This window comes from Xiphophorus couchianus, chromosome 16, assembly GCF_001444195.1.
Source record: "Xiphophorus couchianus chromosome 16, X_couchianus-1.0, whole genome shotgun sequence".
Taxonomy (NCBI): domain Eukaryota; kingdom Metazoa; phylum Chordata; class Actinopteri; order Cyprinodontiformes; family Poeciliidae; genus Xiphophorus; species Xiphophorus couchianus.
This window is the reverse complement of record NC_040243.1, coordinates 16,634,409-16,658,309: the sequence shown is the minus strand read 5'-3', so window position 1 is coordinate 16,658,309 and position 23,901 is coordinate 16,634,409. Positions and strand designations below refer to the sequence as shown.

General features: G+C 39.6%; 1 protein-coding gene across 2 annotated transcripts; it reads right to left on the bottom strand.

Moving 5' to 3' along the window:
- epn2 (epsin 2) lies at positions 1 to 23,487 on the bottom strand. Of its 2 annotated transcripts, XM_028041611.1 has the most exons (10): positions 23,257 to 23,487; positions 14,784 to 15,495; positions 13,032 to 13,186; positions 8,652 to 8,764; positions 7,699 to 7,803; positions 7,325 to 7,451; positions 5,909 to 6,058; positions 5,403 to 5,495; positions 4,182 to 4,409; positions 1 to 3,880 (listed from the first exon to the last, which is right to left on the bottom strand). In XM_028041611.1, exons 2-10 carry the CDS (start codon positions 15,209 to 15,211, stop codon positions 3,558 to 3,560), a joined length of 1,722 nt encoding a protein of 573 aa, XP_027897412.1. In that variant the 5' UTR covers positions 15,212 to 15,495; positions 23,257 to 23,487; the 3' UTR covers positions 1 to 3,557. The 2 variants fall into 2 exon arrangements, with proteins under 2 accessions (XP_027897412.1, XP_027897413.1); XM_028041612.1 differs by lacking the exon at positions 5,403 to 5,495 and having other exon boundaries at positions 23,257 to 23,485.
- Between the last annotated feature and the right edge of the window lie 414 nt (positions 23,488 to 23,901).

Genomic DNA, 23,901 nt, shown 5'->3' with positions numbered 1-23,901 from the left:
TGAAGTGAAATACATTTTATTTTTGAACCAATGCAGCTACAGTCGTCCTCATCCAAACAGGGTTCGGTCAGCTGCGCTTGCTTGTTTAGAGGCCGTTAAAATACCACTTGTTTTTTTTTTCCTACAAAAACCCATTACACAGAATAATAAGGTATACAGAAGAACAGTATGTTACAATAGTACAAATGATAAATTATATTATACAGTTATAATGCCAACAGGTAGAGCACAAATCCAAAAACAAAAAAAAAAGACAGAAGTCTGCTCCCATTACTAAGAAAAGGGTAACTAGTCAGACAGGAGAAGGGAATAAAAGGAGTCAGTTTATGCATATAAAGACAAGACAGTTCATGAAGTCAGTTAGTTCTCTGGAGAGGAACGAAAAATAAAAAACAAAACATATTTAGTACATGACTCGGAGGCGTTCACTGCATGGGTCACGCTTTCACTGAACCACAGTGATGAAATTTGGTTATTAATATTTCAATATTTCAGTAAAGACTTTATTAGCAACCCCAGTCCCTCTTCTCTCCCTACCCTCACTAAGCTTGCATAATGTTTTCTAGAGATTAAAACATTTGCTGGTTTACAAGCATGTTTCACACCCATTCGTTCAAGAGTCCGAGCACAAACACCATCATAGCCATGTCAAGAATGTCCCATATCATATACACTTGGAGCAGCTCCTCTTTTTTTTTGTTTTGCCTGAGAGAAATGGGGAGGTCTGCGTTCAGTGGAAGTATCCAAAGATCTGCAGTGAAACCACGTCATACCACAAGGAGGCGACAACCCAATCCAAATGGAAGTAAGCAAAAAAAAAAATGTTTGAACACTCCACAGACTTAAAGGGAATATTTGAACATTCTGAAGTGAAGGACTGTGAAGTCATCAGTAATAGATCCATAACCTGTAGCAGATGGATGAAAATGTCACAGTGGGTTTATAGAACAGAGACGAAATCTTCAAACTGGAAACTGGACAGCAACTAATTTTAGTAACTTGAAGTTAAGTTAAATTCAAAGGGTTTAAGCTCATGGGGTCCTATTAATATTTCGCTTGAAAATTTCCAGGGTCAAATCTTTGGATTTGCCCGGACAGCTGAATGCAAAACATTTACCACAAATTGTGCAAATCATGAAACAACCCAATGGGGAATCTTTGTGATTAAGAACTATTTCATGTAATTAGAATAAGGAACAAAGTTGGGAAACTCAAATATTTTTCCAAACTTATCTTTGTTCCACCCTGTTATCAATACTTGCCAAATGCTTAAAATTAAATATGCTACCCCTCCAGGTAGTACTCCAGTCATGCCATATTCAATGCAAAATGTTTCTATGTTGAAGTTAAAATGGCTGCTGGCTGTATCCCTCCACTTGTACTCGTCAGGCAAGAAGGGCATACATTTTGGGATTTTGTTACATTTTTCAGAGGTGCAGGCCCGTGATCAAGTGGACTGATACAGCAGCTGCAACTCTAGCAAGGATACATGCTCAGTTAACATATTCTGGATATGAATATTTGTTTGAAATGACTAAAATCAGAGTAGGTTTTCTTTGACTTAGCTGCCAGGCTTTCTTCTTTTTTGTGCAAGCTCCCTGTGAAACAGCATCTGTCTATTACAGGATAGGAAGCTATTGCTATAAATTACTAAACAGAACTTCATAGCAAAAGGAACTGTCCCTTTAAAAAAGGAATGGGGAAAGTCTACAAAACCTGCGCATTTAATTTTAAGCCACAATTCATCAACCCACTTTTCTTTACCAGCAGAAGAGACAGGGAAGCTCAAACTTGCTTTCTGGAAATCTATATATAATCAGCCAAAAGTAACACTATTTAATTACATAAACACTTGACAAAGGCGTAAATTAGCACAGAGTTATGAACCTGTCTCATCAAAGAGCCTCTTAAATCATAACCTTTAATAAACAATAGCAAAAAAATAAAATAAAAACGTAATGCTAACTAAGTGTGACCTTACTGTCACGAAAAAAAAAAAAAAAAATCAGTCGCTATGACTTCGGTAACAGTTGTGCTTCTAGGAGTAACATGACCAACCCATAGGGCGGCATGACAACAAAACCAGAATGAAAATGGAGAAACTACTAAAACACAACTTTTTTTAGTAACAAAAAAAATAGTAACAACCAACTGTTTACATTGTTGTTTGCTATGGGATTCCCCTGTGCTATCAATAGTCCTGTGCGCGCGCATGCGTGTGTGTCTGTGTGTGAGACAGGACTGGGTGATGATCTAAGAGATTATCTATAAAAACGAAAAGTCCTGTTGGAGGTGAAGGTTCTTCTCAAGGCTGAGACCTCTTCACCACAAACCAAGTTAGTTAGTTAATAAGTTAACTAAACTGCCCTTTGTTTTAGGTTGCAAATTCTAACAGAAGGTGAAAATAGAAAAAAACTTGAATAAAGTACACTTGGAAGCTAAACACACACTGTCCCTCATCCCTTTTAACCCTAGAAAATTCAAAAGAATGAAAATAATGAAAACAAATTGTTCCACGATACTCACCTGCATCCGCTTGTTTGACTCGGAAAATACTGACACAGTTCGTCTTTCTCTTCTAAAATCACTGACCGGGTAGGAGACGCAGTAGAAAAACGCTCTGATGTGTGGCTGTTAGCATCTGAGCGGTAACAGCAGGACTGCGTACGAGCACATGCGCACGTAGAAAACATCTTTCCTGGCCTCTCTTTAGGACTGAAAAGAGCAGTTCCATTTCCTCTAAGTGGAGTGTTCATTTTTAATTTCGTGACCCCCTCGTGGTCAAGGTTCAGGTCAGGAAAAAACAGAAGATCCAAAGTGAAGATGAAGGGTTCGGACTGAGTTAGTACCAAGAGCCGAGGCAGTGTACGGGTGTGCCTTGTCGTTTGTTTTAATCAGACTTACTCTGTGAGCTAAGGTGTAACTGTGAGTCCAACAGTCACTGAAAAAAACAAAAACAAAAAAACAACAAAAAAAAAAGCAAAAATTGTGCAAAATTCCTGCTTTGTAATACACACAACATACACGCAGGGAGTATAAACACATCTCTCATCCTTAATCCAGTGTGTTTGAGGAAAACTCACTGGGATATACACAGTGTAAAACCACTGAGATGTGCACTCGCTCACACACGGATACACACAGACACACTAGAGCGGATAGAGCTTATAAAAGATTAGTTCTAGAGAAGAGATAAGATGCTGGAATTAGTACAGGCTGACTCTCCGGTCACCCCATCACAAAAAGAGGAAAAGAGCAGTCCAAAGGGTGAACAAGAGGAAGAATGGAAGGAGAAACTGGGTCCAGTCCCACCCTGGCAGAAACTCTGAAGTCCGTAGACAGGTGCAAAGATCTGTGTGGTCGCCAGCATCATATTAGGATCAGCCTGGAACTCACAAGATTAGGCAGCTTGTAGCTGAGCAGGACAGGAGCAGAAAAGAGTCAGGAAGTATTTTAGTCGGGCACCTGGCTGGGAGTGGCTTATAAATGGATAAACGGGATAAAATATCTTCTTGTTCGTGTCGAGGAGCAAGTGAAGGAGAAAGTGTGTCCTCCTTTCACAAGAGGAAGGGGTTGGTGGTTCCGGCGGGTTGTGACCCGGCCTGGGGGGGCATGCTCATCAACGGTTGAGGCATCGACATGGCGGGTGGGATCCCTGCGCCCACGCCGCCGCCCGTGCCGGGCATCCCGTGGCCCATGGGGGCCATCCCTGCCAGGGGGACCATGGCGACGGGCTGAGCGGGCACGGAGGCCAGCGGCATGGGCTCGGCCATGCTGCCGAAGCCGGAGGGCATCGGGCTGACGCGCATCTGGTTGAGAGTGGGGGGAACCGGCTGGGTCATTTGGAACGGGTTGGCGAGGGGTGCAGGAGCCGAGCCACCTGGATGAAGCAAACCGTTGGTCAGTTCAGCAGAAATATCAGAACGGGAGGCTTGTTTATACCTGCTTTTTGTTTTTAGGTGTACAATTAAAGTCAAGATAATAGTAGAACAATAGAAAAACTTCAATTATTCAACTACTTTCATGTGTTTCTATTTCTGATTCACAATTATTTATGTCGCTTTTACTTCACGTTTGTTGGCGTAACGAGACAAAATTAGAAAATATTCAATCTGAATGTATGAATGTTTTAGCATGGCACAGTATGTTTCCAGAAAAAAAAAAATCCTCTGAACTCCTACCTGTAGCAGCCAAGAACGGGTTAACAATGGGCGCGGGCTGAGCCGGTTTGGTCACCAGAGAGTCCAGATTGACCAGCGCTGCATTGGGTCCCAGGAAGGACTCCGGAGTCTTTCTGGTCGGGTTTGTGGAGATCAAAGTGGAAGTGGGCAGCGGGTCGAAGAGGTCCAGGCTGCCGCTACTGGCCAGACTGACTTGGGAGGGGAGAGAGGACGTAATGCCCGCGTCGGCTGAAACGGAGAGAGGAAGGAGGAAGTTAAATTCACTCATGAGAGGGTTTTGTATTGAGCGAGCAAAACACTGGACTTGCATCTCTCTAGTGTAAATATTTCTTGCATATTAATCCTCTGCTCCACTACACACAAACAAGTGTCTCCATCTGCACTTAAGAACTTCTATTCACAATGGCGTATATAAAAGATGATGCTATTATGAGGGATATCAGAGGCAGACAGACTGGCTGTTATTGGTGGCAACAGTCAGACGGCAGTGGAGACGTTCGTTAGTGCATTAATCCAACCTCAACATGCCTGCAAACACAAGGAAATGTGAGAGACAAAAACCGCCGTCACGCAGCAGGAAGTTCGACACCGTCTCCACAAATTCAAATGAGGAGATCAAACTGATTTAGAGTATTTGTGTGCGAACTGCTAATGCACTTTGATGTTTATTTCAGTCGGTACTGAAAAATATCTATCGAAGAAAGGTGTTTTCTTCTCTTCAGGTTCTTTTCGTTTTTCCTCGGTGTTTATTATAGTGTTGAGCTAAAGCTTAGACCCAGCCACCAAAATCCCTTCACACCCTTCAAAGACTAAGAAAAAACACTTAGATGGAAATCCATTCAGAGCCTGGTTTGAGTTTAAATTTGTTCATTTTGATTCCAATTTACATGAAATATCACAGATCTGAGCAGGTTTCCATAATTTAGCCTAACAGAGGGGCCAGCAACGGACACAAATAAATAAAAGCGTCACCGTGATATGAAAAAAAAAAACAAACAGACTTGAGCCAGGCAGCCAGAGAAAGAATGTCTTTTGCCATGTAAAGTCAATTTCAAACGCTGCCTTCGCTCAAGTCCGTTGGTACATTTATAGAAAGACGAGACAGTGTGTCTGTGCCCCCCCGCAGAGAGGCTACGTCTGCTGAGGGGCATTTTCTGAGACACCGAGGGAAAGAAAAACACACACTCCGTGTCATTAGATGGACGAAGACAGGGTGAGTACCAGTGGGGACAGAGGAGGAAGAGCGCAGGTTGTCAAACTCTGAGAAGTCTTCCTTGGATGTACCATTGGATGTACTGAACAGGTCAAAGTTACCTGGAGGGAGACAAACCCATTCACACAAACACGTGTAACACACACAAAAGACGACAACAACTCACCAAGTGAACAAAAATTACGTGTACAGCAGAAACGGAACACAGACGAATGGAGACGTTATGAGTACAAATGTGTGTGGAGGTAAGTGAATAATATATTAACCCATAAAGCATGCAGATGGATGTAATCCTGTTTATTTCTGTACAGCTCATGAGTTCAGAGGTCACCTGTCTACTGGGAGATTCGCTAATATTCACAGATGGTTGATGATTAACTAAATACTAAAATTAAAAGCTTCTTTTTGATTATTAGGTGAATGAAATGTGTGTGCTTACAAGTGGAAATAATAATAATAATAATAATAATAATAATAATAATAATAATAATAAAAACAAAAACAAAGACCATACCTGTGTTGGAGGTTTTAGGGCGGCCAGCTCCAGACCCCCAGGGGTCAGTCGCCGGAGCGGAGTTTGCCCAGGGGTCGCTGGCCTTCATGGTAGGCAGAGATGCAGGAGCAGCCCAGGGGTCGGGTGGCACCGACGGCCGAGGGGCAGAGCCTGGGAAGAGGGGAGAGTAAAAATAAAAATGTTTTTCTCTCTGCATAAACAAGCTCTGGTAGGGAGGTGGGATATTTTTAAGTTGACCAAAATCTAAATGCATATATACATTTAAAAAAAGTCATAATGTTACCAGAACAAAAGACGCAACTTTATCAGAACAAACCTTCAGTGAGCAAAAATAAATGATTTATCAGGATCTGGTGTGATCAGCTCAGTTCGTGTGGTTCGTTCATCAACATTGACTTGGTTGTTTGCACAATTGTTTCAAAGTAATATTACTGATAATGCAATGCTGATGTGTTAAAAGATATTTCTATTAAGTATTATTTTTTCCATGTTGGAGTTCTAATATTACAACCTTATTCTGGTAATTAAAGAAAATCTTAGCCTGACTAATATTCCATCATGGAGTTGCACTTTATTTAAAGTTAAAATAAATAGGAACTTTAAAACACTCTTGTCAAACAAGAAGTTCTGCCTTAGGCATGCTGACATCACCCTGAACTGTAGAAACCCAAGGAGTGTACTACTACTACTACTACTAATAATAATAATAATAATAATAATAATAATAATAATAATAATAAATATATAAAAATCCACGTTTTCCAAAAATGAAATTTTCAAAAACCAAAAATTGGATTAATTGATGAAAACCGATTTGTCGCTCAGCCATACTGTCTTGTTACAGTGGTAAATAGCTACCATCGGGTAAATGCAGCCAAAGATGAGGACCATTTTTAAAAAGGAAACATTCTCCGGCTCCTCAAAAGCAGCAATATACCTGCTGTCAGCAGAAAAGTACCAGAACCCAACGATGTTATGTGCAAAATAAACAAAAAAAAGCACATTTGACTGTAACAGGGTGTGCAGCATAACAAGACAGGGGGAGCCAACATGGCCTATTAGTGTGAGCTTAATGGACATATCCTGCTCCCTGTTGCTGGACTGAAAGCTAGTGTTACACTTTTATCTCCCCAAGAATCCCTTCCTGCATCACAAACGCCCTGCACTCCCTTTCTTCACAATCTCTTCCTCTAACTCGCTCCCTGCTCCCAGAGCAGCAATGCTGCCGAGCCAGCCGAGCCGCATTCCGTTTAAACAAAGACTCACAGTCCAGAGAGCTGCAGGTGGAGAGCAGCGATGCCTTTCACACACACACACATAGACACACACACACACAGCCACTTTACTCTGTTCCTCTCCAGAATGACAGTAAGGATGTGGACCTTTCCCAGTAAGAATGTGTGTGTGTGTGTTTACCATAAGGCTGCCACGGGTCTCCTGATGCAGCTGCAGCTCCGGCTCCAGCCCCGCCCCCCATTCCCCAGGGGTCAGACTTGGGACCCGGCTCAGGGACATTCATTAGATCCATCAAAGATGACTGTGGCTACCAATAAAGAAGAAGGAAGAAAGAAGAGTTTAGGAAGCTGGGAAAAAGGATGAAAAAAACAAAAATTCACTGAAATAATAATTAGGTTCTGTTCGGCATGTACAGCACAAATCACCAGCCAGACACACTCCTTCCAGTCAGACATCAGCAAAGTAAAGAAAACAGATAAAGCTGTTTCAAGCGCATATTTGAGTAAATGTAACAACTGAGTTACCAAGGCAGTGAGATTCCACGGGAGTCTTACCTCTTTCTTCTTCTTGGGGAGCTTTGCTGAGCCTGGACCTTCTTTCTTACTCTCCTCCAAGGCCATCTGTAGTCTCAGGTCGTCACCTCTGCGTAGGCGCTCCTCCTAAACACACACCGAGTCTGAATTAACCAGCCAGCATACGTCTTGAACCAGAGGTGTCCAAACTGTGGCCGGGGGGCCATTTGTGGACTCTGAATGATACAAATTTGTCCCATCAGTGCAGGTGGCTGATGCAGATGAAGACTTTTTTGCCCTAATTAGGCCGGACCATACCCCACGAATTAAAATCTTCTCACAACAATGTCAGATTTAACACAAAGTATTCATCTATTAATAACCGAGTTTTCTCTTTAACTTCATGGGAAACAGGAACACATCTTTCCATTGAGTTAATCTCTGAAATAGATCTTGGCACACCTAAACCTGCTTTTAATTACATTATGTAGAACTTTGCTGAGTACAGTAAGTGTTTAAAAAAATAGTGACATAAATTATGTTTATATTGCTGAGAAAACTTTTTTTTTCCAGATTTCTTCAATAAAGCTCAAAGTAGTAAAGTAATATGGAAAACAAGCAAAACCTTCTGAGGTTTTGTATTTATGAAGACTGACTCATCTTTTTCCTTCGAAAGGACCTATTTTATTTGCTTAATTAAAACATCTCATACTACGTTCACTGTTAAGCACGTTAAACTAAATAAAACTTAATGATTTTAGTTTAAAAAAAAAAAAACATTTTTAGTTTTTTGGCTTGAAGGTACTCTTGCTGAGGAGTTTGGCCCGTGTTACAAAAAGTTGAGACCTTCTATCTTATACCATGCACAAGCCACAGCATGTACATATTTACTTGTTTTAACTAATATCTGTTAGTGATTAAAGTCGGGATTTGGCACACAATAAGGGAGGAATGGAGGCGTGTCAGAGCATGTATTTGAGACAATGTGTGCATACCTGCTCGGCTGCTTCTCTGCTCATGGCCAAGGCAAGCTGTAGCTGGAGTTCCTCTTCTCCACTGGTCTGAGGTCTGGCCTGCTCCAGCTCTGAGCCCGCATTGGGAGATGTGGCTAAAACACAAATTCAGAGTGTGCATTAATGTCACGGTCGCCGTCTGCTACACATTCAGCATCGAAGATAACTATTAAACACCTTAATGTGCCAAACGGTAGTTCCATTGTTCTGTTAACCTGAACGTAACAAACCAAGTAATGCAGATAGGACTGCAAGTAATGCTTTTTTTTTGTAATTAATTATTTATTCTATCGATTACTCTGATGATTAATCAGATTTAAAATAAAAAGGCATGTTCTGCAGAATTTTCATTTAATGATTTCAGGATTTTTGTTCTATATTGCAAATACATTAAAAGACGCAAATAAACTGTTGTTTTTTTTATTATTGCCTAAAACATAACAAGGAATTCCTGTAGTGTATGTTTGATTATTACAGCAAAGCATGTATCTGTAATACTGTGGGTACAACATATTTACATAGAAACTTTTTTTTTTACAGTTCTGACTTAAATATTCCTCTGTGATGTCCTTTCAGCAAATGGCTTTTTTTTTTAGTCTCTATACTAAAGCTAACAAGCGTTTACTAAATTAGTTGATTTCAACTGTCAAATCGTTTCAGCCCAACATACAGAATAAAAACAACAGAAAAACAAACTGGTTTCAGACCTAATTTGTGCCCAGACAGTGACAACATTAGGGACAAAATAACTTAATTGCAGCATTTGACTTAAAGTGTTAAAAAACAAAAAGAGATGTGACTGGATGATGTGCGACAGCATGTGATCGCACGTCTATAAAACCTTTAAAAGACGATAGGGTCACTCATACTTTTATTAGGACAGGCCATGTGGCAGCCAAACACTGCACGTGGCACACTCTCCGTCTGGCCAGAAAAATGTGCTACAACTGGCACACATCCATTAAGGTAGCTTACACTATTTACTCCAAGCCCAGTTTTGACTTGCTGCAGTTGGAAGCCACGAATTTAAAAATAAGGGCCTCTATGATTCGTGTGAAACATGTTGGTTTGTTGGCGTTTAAAATGTTTTCTTCCCCAGTTCTCTTTCCATCATGACCAGAACTGTGTTTGGTGCGTAGGCTGCGCCCATAAACACCGAGTTGAACAAAGGAACACCGACATAAATATGTTGTGACAGTTTCCCTGTGCGACGAGGCAAACTTCACACCCAGCACTCCCAATATGACTGACATCCACCTGCCTGTGACGACACTTCAGACACGTCAGTCTGATCTCTGCACACGCACAAAACGCCTGACGTCAAATCTTTCCGTTGTTTAGGGAAATGGAGATGCTGACCTCAATAATTAAATTGATCTGGCAGTCGAAGAGCACAGCTGACAACAAATCATACAAACCGCCTAGGGAACAACTCAAAATAATACTTATAATCATGAATCGAAACAATTATGACGTACTGACATCATTGAGTTGTGTCAGTATGAGTCTGCTGACTCATACTGACACAACTCTGATCTGATCTTTGATCTCTGGATCTATCAAAATTGGACATATTTAAAATGATTAAATAACATAACTGCATTCAAGTTTTTTATATATATATATATTTACATCACATTTTATCCTTCAGGCAATAATGGATAGAAAAAAATGTAGTAGTATTTAGTGACCCTCAAAGCATTAGGTTACCACCACCATGTCTCACTATTTCGACTGTGACATTATTGTTTTTCACTATGGTGATGATGTTTTCAGTGTTTTGAGAAGTGCTAGTTTTCCTCCACACAGTTTTTCAAGGTTTTGGCAGGTTTTCAGCAACTCAAATTTAAAACTGAAGACATTTTTTAAGATGCTTATGAATGAAATTTAAGAACTAGATCTTAAACTATACCAAGAGATGGGAAACACCGAGTTAGAGCTTCTTCTGCACTTTTGCTTATAAAATTTTTTTTTTCAAATCTCGTGTTTTATCTTTAAATCAGCCAGTTCAAACCGCAACACCAGATTAACTAGCAAGAAATCTTAATAAACGTGAAGTTGACATTGTGAACATTTCTCTATTCACTCAATAAGTCACATTCAGTTCACATCTTTAGATTCACACATTCTGCCTCATTCTGGCCGTCTGTTGACAAACTACATGTCTTAAGGGAAAGTGACCGGAATGGATTTTCATTTGTATTTAACAGAGATATGTTTCCTTAGCATATTAAAGCCGAGTCAGAGTCAAAAGCAGCTGCATGTCTTCCTTAAATAGCTAAAAACTCCCAACAATAACACAATTGGGACACACAACTGTCAGATACATGAGAATAAAGACGGAAAGATTCAGTTCTATCAAAAGAAACATTTGAGCTCATGGGTTTATTAAAGTGAGCAAAAAAGAAGGAACATGGTGGCGCTACTTCAACATGCAACACTTCTAAGGCTTATAAAACACTATGCCAACTAAAACACACTGCTGTGGGAATAGACCATATACGGCATACTGTTTAAATGCAGCTGTGCCTACATGCGGGGGGGGGGAGGGGCAAGAATGTCTGAAACTTTGATTCTCATCTACTCTTCTGCCATTTCCTGCCAACTTCAGACTCCCTGAAGACTACACAACTCTAACTTGGAATAGAAAGCTGCATTTTCAGAAAGTAGAATACCCTGGTGTCACCCATGGTGGATTTATGGACTGGTAATGGTATACAGCATTTTAAAATCAAAGGGAAGAGTCAGGAAATCCCATCACATTCGCAGACACATCGTCTCTTGCGTCGGGAGATAAGGAATTTAGTAGCTGTTGTGGGAGGCAGTGTCCAAAGTGAACACAAACTAAAACCCACCAAACACAGAAATCTAACATTCATGCGTTACATGAAGCTTTACTTCTAAACTTTGAATATCTGCTGTCACAGCTGCATGGCCATTCATTCGTTCGTTTGCTCATTCACTCACGCCACGTCTGGACAACAATACTCGGAAGGTTTGACTGGAATCCCAAAAATCCCACGTCACCTCCCACGACCACGGCCAGACTGAACTCCGACTGGTTCTCCGCTGACGACTCAGCTGCAGAAGTTTTAATCATAACGGGCAGAAGAATTTAGACCAAAAAGCAGGGCTTTGAGCATATACGTATAGCGCCGAACACACCACTATCCAACAAACTACCTATATACATGATACTTAAAGTAAATTGTATTCAATATTATCAAGTGGTACAGTTATTAAGTTAATATTTAAAGATCTAAATGAATACAATTATGAAGTCTTATTGTGTTAAAATTATGTAAAGTAAGTTTTTTAATAATTTTCTGCACAAAAAAAGTGCAAGTCATTAAAAGAGATCAAACAGACCCTGTGATTGGTTAACATGCAGAGCAGACAAACTGCAGACCAATCACTTTGTAGCAGTGCTCACCCTGCCCAGTGACTTTTATTAGCAAAGTAGATAAAATTGATTATCTATGCTCTGATGTATAATGAATAATTATTTCAATATCTTTTTACCAAACATATACTTGTTTGCAAATGCAGTTATTTAATGTACACATTTCCACTTTTATACAAATTATATATAGACATTTACTACGTTAGTTACTGATGCACTGAATGGCGGCACTTCTAATCCTCCATATGGCTGCATCACATCCAAACCATGCAGGTTAAAACCCCGTGCGAGGCCACAGACAGACGAGAGCCAACAGGCATCCCTGCAGACACAGTCATCCTGCTGGGTGCAAAGGAATGGAGGTCAGAGTGTGAAAGGAAAAGAGGCCAGGGTTCACTCTTTCATTTCATTCTCAGTTCATCTCCGCTGTGGTAACCTACTTCACAAATGTGACTCATGTTTTCTTTCTTTTATTATTTGTGACCTCTTCCTTGCGATCATTTTCGAACTAATTATATTTCCCCATGGACGATATTCGACTCATTATAGAGTAATGTGCATGACTTTTTTGTTGTTTTTTTTAAACTAGAACAGACTAGCCCGTTCCTCTAACATGATAAGTCGTCAGTGACGCCTGCTGCGCGAGCAGATTCCTCTGTCATGTATAAAAGATGATTTTAGGGGGGCGATTGGGGAGGTAGGGAGTTTGGTGGGTGGTGATCTTCTTCCTCTTCTGTTTGTGTGTGGGGGAGTGGAAAAGAGCTGAGGCATGCAGCCCTGGTGCAGAATGGCCGGGCAGAGATGGAGCGGGGGGGAGGGGAAGGGATGACCTCGGAGTTTTAGGCAGAAGTTGCGCTCCCTGATATACTGTGACAACAGCTGATTTAGTCCTTCTTTATTTGGCGTTTAAACATGGGGGACTGAACCCCATGGGCCTCCGTAACGTCTGACATACTTACAGCCGTGGTAGGAGGCGGGGGAGCCCTCCGACCTGCCGTACTCTTCGCTGTAGGATGTGGAGAGGTTGGGCTGGGACGAGCCTCGGCCGAAGCCCATCTGAGTGCTCCCTGTGGACACCTGGGCCATGCGCTCCTTAGTCTTCAAAGCCTGAGACCTAGCATGACAAAACACAGGAAGCGTTCATATCGTTTTGACCCCTGCAGGTTCAAATCTGTGCAGGAGGAAGTAGCGAAATAGGAAATAACATGACTGCTAGTCTTCGGGATTATGGATTCAGAATAAGCAAAGTTCTCAGAAGATTTTTGGCCCATCTCCAAAAGTGTAAATTCAGAAATTCAGAAATAATACAGGTAGTTTTACTGCACAGAAGAAGAAGAAAAAAGGACAAACAAATAAAAAAAAAGGGACAGACTGGTGGATTAATGGAAAAGTTTGCAAAAAAAATAGGAAGACACGGGGATTCATTGGATGCAAAGGATTTTAAAAGTATGGACAAAAGTGGAAGGATGACTAAAAATGTAAAAATAATTTTTTACAAAATATATAAATATTTTTAAATCAATAAGTGTGTTGATGGATGAAAAAAAGAGAAACTGACAAATGGAAATAAAATAATGGAAAGAGAAAGCAATATTTTTGCTTTTTCTTTCTTTTTAATAGTTACACAAACTCGGAAAAAACTTAAATCAAATTTGACATTTCCAGACTGTGTAGGAACGCTGTGTCTTTGGAGATCAGGATCAAACTGTACTAAGAGGAAATCTGCAAACAAACCCAGAATCACAGAAAACCAGAAGATCATCTCAAAACAGCATGACATCTCGCCAAAGCAGTTTTCTCAAATGCAACAGCAATTTGTGACTTTTTTTTTTCGCCATTCCACAGCTATAAAATCTTAATTCTTAAAATATTTCCCACCAACACAAAGTCCAACAATTTAGTTTCATTAAACTCATAGCTTTGGTGTTTGGTAATTTGCTGGATTATGTAAGCAATGTTTTCTTCAAGACATCTTGCCATTTCATCTTCTCAGTTTAAACACTACAGAAAAAAATAACTCAAAAGAATGCTCGCTGCATAAATACTGGAAAGTAAAAAACTTGTCAACATTTCAGTTGATTTCACTGAGTTTTGTTTATGCAGCAGACAGCTTCAGATTGGAGAGGAACATTCTGATGTATTTACTTTTTTCCCCCAGAAACTACATTACAAATAAAAGAAAGAAAAAAAAACAGTGTGCAGTTTGTTATCTGATAAAATAAAAAAATATTCTCCATATGAATCAACCAAAGACAAATTTACAGACCGAAAACTGTCAGATTCTTAGATTCAATGTGATTAATGATCAATATCTGGCCGACTGATTGATGTATCTCCACTATTGAGTAAAGGACTTAACAATTGTTTCAGTTTTTAATGTCAACCAAAACATAAATGCATTAATGCAGATACAGACTCAATTAATACAAACCATTTCTTTAAGGAGCAGTATTACGTGTTTTTCAGCCACATCATATCATCTTATACCACAATTAAGTAACTGTTACTTTCAGTTGTTAAAAAAAATGCTGAAAATATCAAACATGGCTTCAAAGAAGTTTGACTTTGCAATTTAACTTCTTGAAATTTGGCCTCTGTCTCTTTAAGAAGCTCCTGCTCTTTCCCACACTCTACATTCAGAACGTTTCTTCATTAAGCTGTTTACACAGCTCAAAAAAGTCAATTTTATATAAATTTGTGATTACTCTCACCTCTCTCCTTTAAGGCGCTCTTCGTCCTTCAGCAGTACCACCAGCTGCTTGCTCTTCTCTCTAACGTTGATGCCCTGGTCTTTGCCGTCTTTGTCAATGTACTGGAAGTCCTTGAGGGTCTGGATAGCGAAGATGTTCTCCTTGCATTGCAGCGCCACCCTCTCCGAGCCAGTCTTTATCAGGTAGTCGAGCAGCGTGAGGGCTTTGTAGACGTGGCGCCAGTTCTTCCCGTGGTCGTTGAGCCGCTTCCAGATCATGTTCATGATCTCGCTGAAGGCCACCACGTTGTAGGTGAGGTCGGCCACCTCGGACATGAGCGAAGACGACGGGCCCCACGGGTCGTTGGACGTGGCCTCTCTGACTTTCTTCTCAGCGTCAGAGTAATTGTTGACCATGTTTTTCATCTGCCGGCGGATGGTGCTTGGCATGGTGGCGGTGAGGTTGCGACAAAGCGGAAGAAATAATATATATATATAAAAAAACAACAACGGAGAGGAGCTTGTCCTCTAGTAGTGTTGAGAATGAAGGAGAAGTTTGTAAAGTCCACGTGTCTGTGTGTCCTCGATAGATGTATATCCTTTTGTGTAAAGTGTCACGTTTGCTTAAGAGGTTTCTTCAGGCCAGTGCAGAGTTCCTGAGTCCTCCAGAAGAGCATCTGTTAAAACCATCTCCACACACGCAGTGCAGACAGTACACAAGACCACGCCATCACCTAAACAACACACACAGCAGATGAATGTAAAGAGGGAGGAAAAAAAGCAACAAAAAAAAAAGTATAAACCGTAACGATTACTATGTGCTCATCTCTCCAGAAGTTCTCGCTGCGATCCTAATTTACACACCTCAACAATAACATGGTGTTGAATTGCATTTATACAGGCAGCTGTAGTGGCTTCCGTTTTGAAACTAGACAAACATGTTTCATACTTTCAGATAAGCACTTTCCATGCCTGCCCACTTCAGATGACACGGAGCCCCAAGTGTTGTGAGAAGAATGGCGTTTCAGCTTCCACATTATCATTTGCGTTTACAGTAACTCGACACAATGGCAAATTAGAAGGTAGGCAGCTGAACATGAGTAATGTCTAGAGCGCTAGCTCTGCGTGTTCAAACCTCTTGGAGAAAACGAGGTGGTGAAGTTGCACTCTGGGTGGGCTGGGAAGGAAGTTGACTGACTAAAATATGGAAAAAACTCCTGTCCAAGTTCACCTGAACTCCGTATGCAAAGTATATTTACAACCTATGGGTTACAAACTCTGGAACGAGAACCACTGGAGATACCTTGGCTGCCTTTAGCACAGTTTAACTGAAATTTTTTCAAGGAAATTACGAACAAATTAACTGCGTGTAAAGCAAATGAGACATGTTCTACATGGTCATTTTCGGTCGACTCTCCATAAAAGTCACAAAAAGGAAGTGAACAACAGAGACCCATGAACACAACCTGAATATGTTGTGCTCATTTCACCTCAGAGTTAAAACTCCTGGGAATACCATCCAAACTCAACCTACCTGTACTCTTGTTGCAACTGCAACAAGCAGTGAGCTTTGCTAATTGATGTGCACAGTGCCCAGGCTAACTACTACTAGCAATTTAAGTTAATTATGGATTTTGAACTTGCTCACCCAAGGAGGTTTTATAATAGTGCGTGAAGAGTTAACAAGGTAAATAAAATTTAAAAAAATAAAAAAACAGAACACATGCCAAAACAAAACAACAAAAAATAGTGCAGATATATGTAGATTTAGATTATTGATAGGCTTTTGCATACTTTTTTTTTGCACCAATGTATCTTCTGGTTTCATTTTAAACATGCCATTAGCAATTAAAATACCCAAACTGAAGTCTTGAGACGGAATCCATAATATAGCATTGTTGAGAGAACTACAATAAGTGACTATGACTTCACTTGAACATAATGTGGGGAAGTGGTATTTTGTTTTATTAATTTAAAATTATGCAATGTTCTGCAGGAACTCAGTACTTTGTAATATTTGTGAGACTTGAATAACAGTAAACGTTGACCTCTTCGGAAGACACGCATTAACAGCAGTGACTATAAGGAAATATTTACAAAAAAGAAATTATTTTTAAAAAAACTGAAAGGAAATATAAAGTTTTCCCAAACTAATAACAATTACATAAGTTACTGTTATTCAAGTTTACTACAAGAAATCTAAGCAAAGTAGACATGGCAGCTTTAGCTTGCTTTGACAAAGTGAAACCTATTTTTCAATACCTGGTAATAAAAAAAGACAAAGTACAGAAGAAAATCCATTTAGCTGCCAGAACAAAGAGAGCAAAGAAGTAGCCAAAGGCTGGAATTAGCTTATTTTCCACTGATTGGTTTTGATTATTGACTGGTAGATCAATTACAGAAAGATCTAAGTAGTAATAGCTCTTAATTTATCAATCTAATAGAATGTACTAAACATTTTTAACACATTTAAATTTTACTGATCTAAATTCTGCAAATTCTCTTGCAAATTCCAGGAGAATTTGCAGATTTTTTCTTTCCCTTTTGATTCTCAGATATACAAATGTAAACAAAAGTACAGATGTTCTTTGATCCTGCAAAGCCCCACTGTATGACAACATGTGTTTCCACCACACGGTGGGTGGCAGACAAAAAAAAATTAGAGAAGAGATCTTATAAATAGCACTTTGTGACAAATATAGAAAGTGAGAGTAAACTGTGTATGCTACACCTCCATGTTTCACATAAAAACTCTAGACCATGAGAACCCCAGTGCTGTAGTGCAATGAGTCTACATTTTAACAAGTGTTGCAGTCAGGTGGAAAGAATAGAAAAACAATTCTCTGAAATACGAGGTTCATTTGGAAACTGCATAATGCTTACTGACTCAGCTGATCTCGTTTAAGTCGATGTAAAAGTTTTCTGTGTCCTCTCCATCGGCCATGTAGGTAGACCAGTGATGACTTATGCAACTCTGTAATCTGATCTCTGCATTGAGCAAACAAGCCACACCCACTAGTGCTTTCACAATGATTTTGATTTCTGTGCAAATTGAGTGTTTAGACTTAATGTAAATTGCTCTTTCTGAAAAACCATCAAGTGGCTACTTGCGCTGGCCTCCGTGCTCATTTCGCAGACTTCCTGCCAAATCATGCCACAGATAAACAGCTGAAGCCGACACAGGAAAGGAAACAAAGAGTGTATGTTTTTTTATGGGATAATAAAACAAGTTGGCACATCCCATAAATTTACTTAACGCCAGGCGAAACGTGATCCCTATGGAGCACTCCCTCACTCCAAAATCCAAATCCCTCATCACCCGCCACTCCCCCCCTCTGCATCCGCATGAATGCAGCTCAGACCTAATGACACATCTGCTGCTATAATCACCTATTCACCCGAAGCTGACAGGAGGAAGAGAGGAAAGTCTGTCTTGCCCATCCCACCCCCGTCTCGTCCCGGAACAACACCGCCTCCCACGCCCCCAATACGAGCAGACTCGGCTTTGGAGTCAGAGAAGGTCTACAAGATGTGCATGTCGAAATGCATATTCATGAGTCAGGGCAGGTCAGCTACATCGTTACACGACTGATTCTGTCATCAATTTTTGTCATTTTAGTACGCTATCGAAAGTCAAAGGGTAATTTAACATAGAAATCTGAGATTGTGTGCGGCCAAACATCCCCACTTCCTGTTCGCTCATTCTGGATTCATCCGACAACCAAACCAAGGCAAAGGACACAATCACTCCAACTGCGTTGCCTCATCACCATCATCATCTACAGATCAAACAGCAATTTTCATTCTACATCACTGTCCACGTCAGACACTGCCTCTTTTCCACCTGATAATGTATTAGAAATGCGTGTGGTGATAAATGGATCTCCCACATCCTGCGGTTCATAGATATTTCTAAAGACTGATAGACATGTTAGGAGAATTTCTTATGAGTACGGTAATATGCCTAAAATATGGTTACTTATAAAATCTAGTCACCATTGTTCCTGATTTTTTTTCCTACCTAAATCTAGCCTTTTGGGCCCAAAATTCAGAAAACTCCCATTAATGAGTCATGATGAGCAAGTTAAATATGGTACTATTCTGGCTACAGATTGAAAACCCAAATAATTACCCCAGAAATGACTGGCATACTGACACATAAAGTCAAAATATTAGACCATGTGTTCAGACCAAAGATCATTTCTGAAACAATCACTTTGTACAGATTTAGCATTTAATACATGTTTTAGACCTGAATTACACTCCATTTTAAACAGTTTTGCTCAATTCAGAAAATTTATAACTACACAGGCAAGTTATGACAACGTGACTGAGAGAAAGATGCAACTGTAAAATGCAAAATTGTAATGTATGCGGATTTAATGAGACTATCAGTTAATGAGATTGCAGCATAAATATTATTCATAGACATTTCTAGCAGAAATATTGTAAACATTTTCATCAAAACATCTTTCTATTGGACACGTTTATGATAGGATTGTCTCGATACAACATTTTCACTTCCAATAAAATACCAATATTGCAACTTTGAGTACTGGCCAATACCAATATTAACCTGATACATAATCAGCACAAATCGGTCATACTTGTATTATTTATTTTGTAGTGCAGAATGTTAGAAAAGGCTTGATCAAGTCATATTTCTCAAAAAGAGAACAACAGTCAACAACAATAGGTATGAGAACAACTGACCCATTTATTGTTAACCAATGGGTCTGCCTGTGGGATGCAGAAACGCTGGGTTGGACTAAATGCTGGAGCACAGTGATTCTAAAAGCATGTTTATATTGGAGATTTTGGATTCGGAGTGATATAATCCGATACTCGTCCAAACTGTAGCTATACTAAACACTTGTACTATGGTGGATGATTGAATGTTAGTATTACAGCTTCAAATAAAAATGCAAGCTTAAATTTCAATACCATAGTTTTACAAAGTTTATCATGAAAACCGCTTGAGCCAAACTATATTAAAGCTGGAGTAGGAACCTCAGCAAAAGGTGGACAAACAAAACTTTGAAGCACACAAGCACTACACCAAGAGAATTTATGGTAAATATATAATTGCCAAGAGTCAAAATCTTTGCGGAAGAAAATCTACGGAAGAGGATTAGTGCCACCGAAAAAAAAAGAAGAAAAAAAAGAATTCTGAGTTTAAAGTCAGAATTCCCATCAATAATAGCCCCACAAATACAGCTCTTGAAAAACAGATAAATTTGCAGTATGCTTCTTTAGAAGACCAGTCACAAAAAGAAGTGTTATTTTTTTATCACTAAACACCACACAGTAACTACTTTTAGTCATCTTTTTAAAATAATATTGATTTAATACTACAAACTGTGGAGAAAACACTAAAACTAACAATCTCGGCAATGCAGATATTTTGGGGGTGTTTTAAACCTCATTAATTGGAATTTATGACAGCAAAAATAAATCAGAATGGTTATACTAAAACGTGTCACGATAAATGATAAATGATTCAATAAATGCTAATCCCCATCATGTGGTATGTTTTTGGTTTGTGACAGTGATAGTGTGATACAGTGCCAGACTGTGGGGGTTTAACTGAAGCAGAGAAGCAGCAATAAAGTCAGCGGTGCGGTTGTTTTTTCTCCAAGGTGTTGAAAGGGTAGTAAAATAAATATAATATCGATAAATATCTAATATTGGCCATAATAGCAATATTAATATTGGTACATGATCCCTAATTTTCATACAAATTAGCTCCTCGAAGATACTTCACTAAATCACCAATCCCAAGGCCAAAACAAGGTAACTGGATCACAAGCAGCTAAAATATCCCCAACATGATGCATGGAAAGCAGGTTTCAAGGAATATCATAACACCCAGGCTGAGCACTTATGATGCAAAGTAGCTAGCATGTTGCATATTCCAACGTATTTGACGTACTTTTCTAACAGAACAACAGCAGATGGGTAGGAAGGATTTAGATTAGAAAAGTCAGATTGGTAGTTACAAATGCATGGCAAGTCAATTCATTGTCATCAATTAATTTAGAATTTTCCTACTAAGTTTTCTAAATCATAATGAGTTGATTTGCTAAGTGCCCAAAGATTCTTAAAAAGAATGATTCTTACAAAACATTGTTAAAATCTGGTTTACGTTTGTATGATGCATATATTGTCACATTCCTAGTAACTTCACACTAAAGTAAAACTCTAATTTTCATACTGACAGTTTAGACCGCTTTATGCAAATGTTGCCCTATTGTCTGTGTCTTGTTCATCCAAATTAGGGAACTGGCCGACAGCCTGACATGGTATCATGACATGTGTTTCAGGCTGAATGGTTTTGATGCAATAACAAAATTCTCTTCAATAGATGTGTTGTGTTACTGAAAGGAAAATTCCAAATAACAGTGATAGTGACTGACACGTTTATTTTTAAATAAAATGATCCAAAAACCTTGCAGAAAGAAGTTTACATCTTTGTTCAAAGAAACGAACATGCTCTCCGGTACAGTTGACCTTATTAGCAAGTTAAATTCCGACTTATAATTCACAACAAAGGCATCTTCACCTTAGGAGGTCACAGCTGAATCTGTCAGATTCCTGGTGCATTGCATCACGTTAAAAAAAAAAAAAAAGGTATTTTCCCAGCTCTACAATGTTTTCTTCAAATCCAGCAGCTGAATAAAGTTTTTTTTTTACAGATTGAAACACAACCTCAGCAATCCTGTAAGTGAACTAGAAAGCACAGAATCTATTTAATTTTGTGACTCCAGAATCACAAACTCTGGGAAGCTAAAGCAGGCTCGGCCGAATGTGAGAAAGCTGGCCAAACTCCCCTCGTTTTTACATTTTCGGGAGATAAACTGCAATAACGAGTAAGGGAGTGAGTTTGTGTGTGTTGTGTGTGTGCCACTTGGCAAAACCCAGGTAACCTTTGATTAGCATTAAGGATTGAGAAGGCAGCACTCAGAACAGGTCCACCTTGTCACACAGGGACTAAAGCTGATCTGGTGAAAGAAAATCTTGCGCAACCAGGCACCTGTGTTTCAGTGTGACAATGCAGAGCGTGCTACATCAAGTCATCTAGCCTGTTTCTGAACCACACGGTCACTTCCTTTTAGTGACTTCGCACCTACCACAAACTAATAATTCATACCCTATATGCAGCTCTGTGACCCTGTAAAGACTGATTGAAAAGTGTAGCTTCAAATGGAATGATTTCTTCAAGGTATAATAAAGATAAACCTTAAAACACCAGGGAAGAAACATAAGGAGAAACCACTTTGTGATGGCCCTTTGTCCTCTCTAGCTGTCCCATAGAGACAGGGACGGAAGGAGGACGGTGATGATGCATTTGTCAACCAGTGTGACTGATTATTTCTGACAATAGACAAAGCCGTGCCCCTTTCTCAGACTAATGTTAGTAATGATTTCAGCGAAACAATGTTAAAGAGCTTAAATCCCAACGTATATATATGATCGCACTATTAGAAAATAAACTGTTAAATCAGTCGCCATTCACTATCTTCAATAAGGCAGACCAAGTAAGACGGCTGTAGGCAGACAGCGCCCAATCTGAGAAGAACATCCCTTTTTGCACTTATTCCAAAGATCGCTTTTGGATTACATTCTTTTAATTCGAGATAAGTAAACAAATCAAATGGAACAAAGATATACTTTTAGCAAAAGCAAAAGTGAATCACTGTGCCGCCTTTAGGTGATGTGATTAATAGCTGACGCCACTTTAGCTTTTGTGCTAAGATTGGTCAATAACATTTGATCGACTTCTGACTCACGGTTCAATGATGGGTGTAGCACATATCTAACTTTAAGCAACGTTAACTTTAACCATCTACCCGAATAAATACCCCCCGCTCGCTGCCTAGTAATGTTAAATCAAGTGAAAACCTGCGATAAACACTTTTCGTTAGCCATCGGCACAAGCTAGCGAACGACGTTAACTTGTGGCTTTAATTGGGATTGTGTTTTTTTTCGCTAACTAGTTTCCCTCAGCAGTAGACACCCCTAGCATGTCCCCGAAAGTCGGTTTGTATTAATATCACATACTTTATACTGCTCAGCAATGCAGATGAACTGTTTGCGCTTGAAGAAACATTCAGTGACAGTTGTACGTTAATTTTGGAAGTTAAAACATTGCTTTGGAAAAGTTGGATAAAAGCTAACCAAGCTGATATGTCAGCTAGCTTTTGCTCTTTTTCAAACACTTTGTTATTAAACGACTATTGTTCACCTATGGTGGGTGTGTAAAATCAACAGTCTTATTTTCGGAATTTGCTGCCTCTACTGTACCAAAATGCACATCTACCCTAGGGAGCTCTCCAACGTATTTTCATTAGCATGCTAGGCTAGTTAGCAGTACTTCGAGCTAGCAGCCAAGACGGGTGCTCGGTGGAGACATCACCAGAGCAGACTGGATTACAGGACACCCTGGAAAAAACAAAACAACTTGAGTCCAAATGAAACCAAAGGGGGTCACTCACCATAGTTTTTCACGCTATGTCCGGTTATGGTGTTACTCCAGAGTAGTAAACATTAAAAAAACAATCAGGCTAATTCCAAGTGGGGAGAAAAATCTCGTCTGAGAACTTATTTTGGCGTTCAAGGAGCTTGTTGCGCCTCCGCCTAGCTGCGTGCTGCTAATGCTAATCTGGCTACAGCCAGGACTACACGTATCTCCTCCTCTTCTCCTCCTACTCCAGAACATGGCGGGCAGGGTAAGAAAGGTTGGGGGTAGTAGCCGGGAAGGGTGTGACCGCGACGGCTTGATGTGTCAGGAGGGAATGACATAGACGTAATGCAAAAAAGGGACCGACGGGCAAAATATTCGAAAGTCCCCGTTGCATTCACATGGCTCTTAACATCATTTCACCACTTTGTTCTAAGTTTCTGTGCCCTTTCTTATTTCTTTTTGAATCCATTTCTAAATTTATTTTTCGTTTTATTTTTTACAATGCCATTTGTTGATTTTGTGATTTTTTTTTTGTTGATTTTTGTGAGTATATATATATATATATTGTCTCCTTAGAATTTTTTAAATGTCTTATTTGGTAAATTTTCTTATTTTCACTGCTTCACCAATAGAAGAGATCATAATGGAATCACTTTATGTATATAAACATAAAAAT